Source organism: Nematolebias whitei, chromosome 1 (assembly GCF_014905685.2).
Source record: "Nematolebias whitei isolate Nwh7 chromosome 1, NemWhi1, whole genome shotgun sequence".
In the NCBI taxonomy this organism is placed as follows: Eukaryota; Metazoa; Chordata; class Actinopteri; order Cyprinodontiformes; family Rivulidae; genus Nematolebias; species Nematolebias whitei.
Window position 1 is genome coordinate 85,369,434 of NC_056498.1, and position 5,272 is coordinate 85,374,705.

The 5,272-nt window shown below is 39.9% G+C and overlaps 1 protein-coding gene across 1 annotated transcript in view; it reads right to left on the reverse strand.

Moving 5' to 3' along the window:
* gbf1 (golgi brefeldin A resistant guanine nucleotide exchange factor 1) overlaps positions 1-5,272 on the reverse strand; it is a 117,986-nt gene that overhangs the window by 57,293 nt on the left and 55,421 nt on the right. The window contains exon 6 of the mRNA XM_037680951.1: positions 873-981. Coding sequence (XP_037536879.1) covers positions 873-981 — 109 coding nt within the window. The remainder of the gene's footprint in view (positions 1-872; positions 982-5,272) is intronic.

The following is a 5,272-nucleotide window of genomic DNA, read 5'->3' on the forward strand; positions in this document are numbered from 1 at the left end:
GGGGGGGGGGGCACAGTTTCTGAGAGCCAGCAGCTCAGGGGCCGGACATCCAGCGATTAGTCATTGTGTAAATTAACCAAGATTTACAACGATCTGTCACTTTTTAAATTTGTTTATTTTATTGCATTGAATCATAAACGCAGTAAACAGAACCCAAAACCCAAACACAGAATGCCACCCCCCCTCCCTCCCCACAAAAAAAGTTATTTTATTTTATTTATTTTATGAAGTCACTGGTGGGCCAGATTGAGTTGAAAAGCCCTGGTCTAGTGGTTCTACACGTAATACTCCACAACCTTCTGTCTGAGGGGAGCGGGGCCAAAAGTGTAATGAGGTTGTGATGGTTTACTATCAGAACAGCAGCATACAGAGGTTTAGGCCTTGTGGGGGAGGCCCACACACACCAGTAAGGCTTGATCATAGAGCATCTGAAGTAGTGGGGCCATGGTGGTCTCATGACAAGGCTCTGATCCCATCATGTCCACACAATAGGAAAACTTAGCAATAATAATATATTTTTTTAACTAGTGTAAAAAAAAAAATCTAATTTCTATCTCAGCTTTGGGGCTAATCAAAACTGGTTTTAAATTGTAGGTTGTGACCTTAAAAAGAGCTAATAACCAATTTAACCAGAATAGATGATGACCAAGAGTCTCTCTGCAGACAGCCTTGCACTCACTAACACCGTGTGACTTTTTGATTTTAAACACAGACAGACTCTTTTCAGATGCTCATTTACTTCACATGTACAAATTCTGCTAACCCAAAACAAAACCTCAACACAATGTGCAAAAAGTGAAGAAATATTCTGCAGTAGAAGTTAACCTGGGATTATATTAGATTAATGAGTAATGGGTGTGTGACAAGCTCACCACTGAGGCGCATCTCGAAACAGATTCTGAAGCAGGACTGCATGATTTCACACACGGACTCGTTGGTCAGATGAGCTCCAACCGGTGTCAGCAGCAAAGTCCTCAGGACCTGCAACGTCGCAAGGTGGAAACATAATTTACTAAAATAAACAGACACTCATGTTTAGGTTATAACTTCTGAGATGACAAAATTCAATCTGAAAACGTTTAAATCCATCAAATAAAATCCACAGTTGTTAAATATTGTGTGTCCACAGCAGGAGTTGTCCTGTTAAATCATGATGTTTGGGTGAAGCTTCAGCTGTAAGACAGGTGGCTCCACACCTGACTCTACAATACTGACAGAAACAGAGAAGCTCACAGACTAAGTGACTGCACAGTTAAATCACATACTCATCTGACTTGTTATGCATTAAATGAGATGGAATATTTATGCTCTTATTGAAAAATATGAGCGTTGTCTTAATAAACTTGTATTACTGTGATATTTGTGCTGCATTTCCTGAGACATCTGAATTTGTAGCCTGAACAACATTCAGGGAAGTTATTTTGTGAGGCTGAATCACTGTGGATTAAAAACTGTTGAGTACAACTGTGTCAGACCTGAAAAAGGATCTTCATGTGTCCTGATGCATGATCAAGAATCCAGGTAGAAAAATCTAAAAAAGTTCAATCTGGTCCTCTGATCTTTATGTGATCGACTCAACTTGTCTGCTGCTTCCTTAGATAGAGAACTTTACTAATTGGCTTTTCTATGTACAGTGGGGAGAACAAGTATTTGATACACTGTTGATTTATCAGGTTTTCCCACTTGCAAAGCTTGTAGATGACTGTAATTTTTATCATAGGTACTCTTCAACTGTGAGTGATGGAATCTAAAACAAAAATCCAGAAAAATACAATGTATGATTTTTAAATAATTAATTTCCATTTTATTGTGTGAAATAAGTATTTGATACACCAGAAAAATGAAACTTAATATTTGGTACAGAAACCTTTGTTTGCAATTACAGGGATCAGACGTTTCCTGTAGTTCTTGACCAGGTTTGCACACACTGCAGCAGGGATTTTGGCCCACTCCTCCATACAGATCTCCTCCAGAGCCTCCAGGTTTCGGGGCTGTCGCTGGGCCACACGGACTTTAAGCTCCCTCCAAAAATTTTCTATGGGATTCAGGTCTGGAGACTGGATAGGCCACTCCAGAACCTTAAGATGTTTCCTACGGAGCCACTCTTTAGTTGCCCTGGCTGTGTGTTTTGGGTCGTTATCATGTTGGAAGACCCAGCCACGACCCATCTTCAGTGCTCTTACTGAGGGAAGGAGGTTGTTGGCCAAAATCTCACGATACATGGCCACATCCATCCTTCCCACAATATGGTGCAGTCGTCCTGTCCCCTTTGCAGAAAAGCATCCCCAAATAATGATGTTTCCACCGCCATGCTTCACGGTTGGGATGGTGTTCTTGGGGTTGTACTCATCATTCTTCTTCCTCCAAACATGACGAGTGGAGTTTAAACCAAAAAGTTCTATTTTTGTCTCATCAGACCACATGACCTTCTCCCATTCCTCCTCTGGATCATTCAGATGGTCATTTGCAAACTTCAGACGGGCTTTGACATGCGTTGGCTTGAGGAAGGGCACCTTGCGTGCACTGCAGGATTTTAATCCTTGACGGCGTAGAGTGTTACTGATTGTTTTCTTTGAGACTGTGGTCCCAGCTCTATTCAGGTCATTGACCAGGTCCTGCCGTGTAGTTCTGGGCTCATTCCTCACCTTCCTCAAGATCAATGATGCTCCACGAGGTGAGATCTTGCATGGCGCCCCAGACCGAGGGAGATTTTCCGTTATTTTGTATTTCTTCCATTTTCTAATAATTGCACAACTGTTGTTGCCTTCTCACCAAGCTGCTTGCCTATTGTCCTGTAGCCCATCCCAGCCTTGTGCAGGTCTACAATTTTATCCCCGATGTCCTTACACAGCTCTCTGGTCTTGGGCATTGTGGAGATGCTGGAGTCTGATTGATTGAGTGTGTGGACAGGTGTCTTTTATACAGGTCACGAGTCCAAACAGGTGCAGTTAATACAGGTAATGAGTGGAGAACAGGAGGGCTTCTTAAAGAAGAACTAACATGTCTGTGAGAGCCAAAATTCTTACTGGTTGATAGATGATCAAATACTTATTTCACACAATAAAATGGAAATTAATTATTTAAAAATCATACATTGTATTTTTCTGGATTTTTGTTTTAGATTCCATCACTCACAGTTGAAGAGTACTCTATGATAAAAATTACAGTCATCTACAAGCTTTGCAAGTGGGAAAACCTGAAAAATCAACAGTGTATCAAATACTTGTTCTCTCCACTGTATGTGAATGCTCCTGTAAAGTCTCCTGAGACAACTTTGTTGTAAACTGGTGCTATATAAATAAACTGAATTGAATTTTCTTATGATATCGCAGACAGACGTTATTCGAAACTTCACAAACATGTAATATATTGTCAAGCTGCTGTTTAACTCAATTCAGTTGTGGAAGTTTACATAAACTCACAATGGGCAAGAATGTGTTGAGCCTTTAATAATTAATTAATTAAAAAACAAATAAATGTAATATATATATATATATATATATATATATATATATATATATATATATATATATATGAGCCTACTCCGGTTTCTTCCCACAGTCCAAAAACATGCATGTTAGACTGATTGGTAACTCTAAATTGTCTCTAGGTGTGAGTGAGAGAGGGAATGGTTGTTTGTCTCGTTTGTCTCTATGTGTCCCTGTGATGGACTGGAGACCTGTCCAGGGTGTACCCCGCCTCTTGCACAGTGATTGATGGACATGGGCACCAGTGACCAGAAAAGGAGTAAGCAGGTAAAGAGGGAGGGAGGGACGGACGGATGCATGGATGGACAGACGGACGGACGGACGGACGGACGGATGCATGGATGGACGGACGGACGGATGGAAGGTTGCATGGATGGACAGACGGACGGATGGACGGACGGACGGACGGACGGACGGACGGACGGATGCATGGATGGACGGACGGACGGATGCATGGATGGACGGACGGACGGATGGACGGTTGCATGGATGGATGGACGGATGGATGGAAGAGGTAAAAAAAAAAAAGTCCAGATGGTTCACTGCCAGCGACCCACCTGAAGCTTAACTGGACTCAGCTGCTGCGTTGGCGGACGCATAACCAATTTGGATCATCAGCCACGCACGTCTGCCGACCGTTAATAACTATAACTCTTATAATCCACTGACTCTTGTTAATAAACATCTTATTTTGTCCTTTCTTTGAAATATGTTTTTAAATCATGTCAAATTGATTTGCTTGCAGAAGCAGCAAAAGCTTTTTTTAGGGGGTTTGGGCCTGTAATCACAGTTAATTGGTCGGTTTCGGGTCAAGCTCGGAACAAATGATACGGGTTCGGGCCAGGCCTGATTTTTTTTTTAGGCCCGAATGCAACTCTATCTGGAACATTGTTCACGGACTTACTTCACACATGAATACACTCATTCACACACACTCCCCTCACTGGCCTCCCTCCTTTTTAATCACAATATATTTCTTAATAACGATAACGATATATTTCAATATCGATATAAACAAAATAAAAGTCTTAGAAAAACTGTACAAATAAATTAATGTTCACCTTTTATTTGTATATAGTCTTCAAAAAAAATTTTTAATCATCGTCATATAAATATAAAACTCTCAACTTTCTCAACTTTGTAATTTACTTTTAAATTTATTAATTCATTTAAGAGAAACAAAATAAACAAAACAAATTCATCAAAAAGAAAAAAAAACATGAAAAGCGTGCAGAAAGAAGAAGAATATCTGCCCCTTTATTAAAATAATAATAACTACAAACAACAACTCAGGCTTGAACCCCAAAGTGAAAACAAAACACATCAGGCATCCTTCACCTGGTACTATACTTTCCCAACAACTTTAACTTAATCGTCTTTTTAAACATATAAATTGTTTTATACATTTTTATGTTGATATCGAGGCAGTTCCACAATCCTGTTCCCTGAATTACAACACAGCTCCTTCAGACTAGTTCTAAATGGAGGTTTTACAAACATTTCCATCCCCTTAAGGTTATAATGACTCTTGTGAGTGAGTGAGTGAGTGAGTGAGTGAGTGAGTGAGTGAGTGAGTGAGTGAGTGAGTGAGTGAGTGAGTGAGTGAGTGAGTGAGTGAGTGAGTAAGTAAGTAAGTAAGTAAGTAAGTAAGTAAGTAAGTAAGTAAGTAAGTAAGTAAGTAAGTAAGTAAGTAAGTAAGTAAGTAAGTAAGTATGTATGTATGTATGTATGTATGTATGTATGTATGTATGTATGTATGTATGTATGTATGTATGTATGTATGT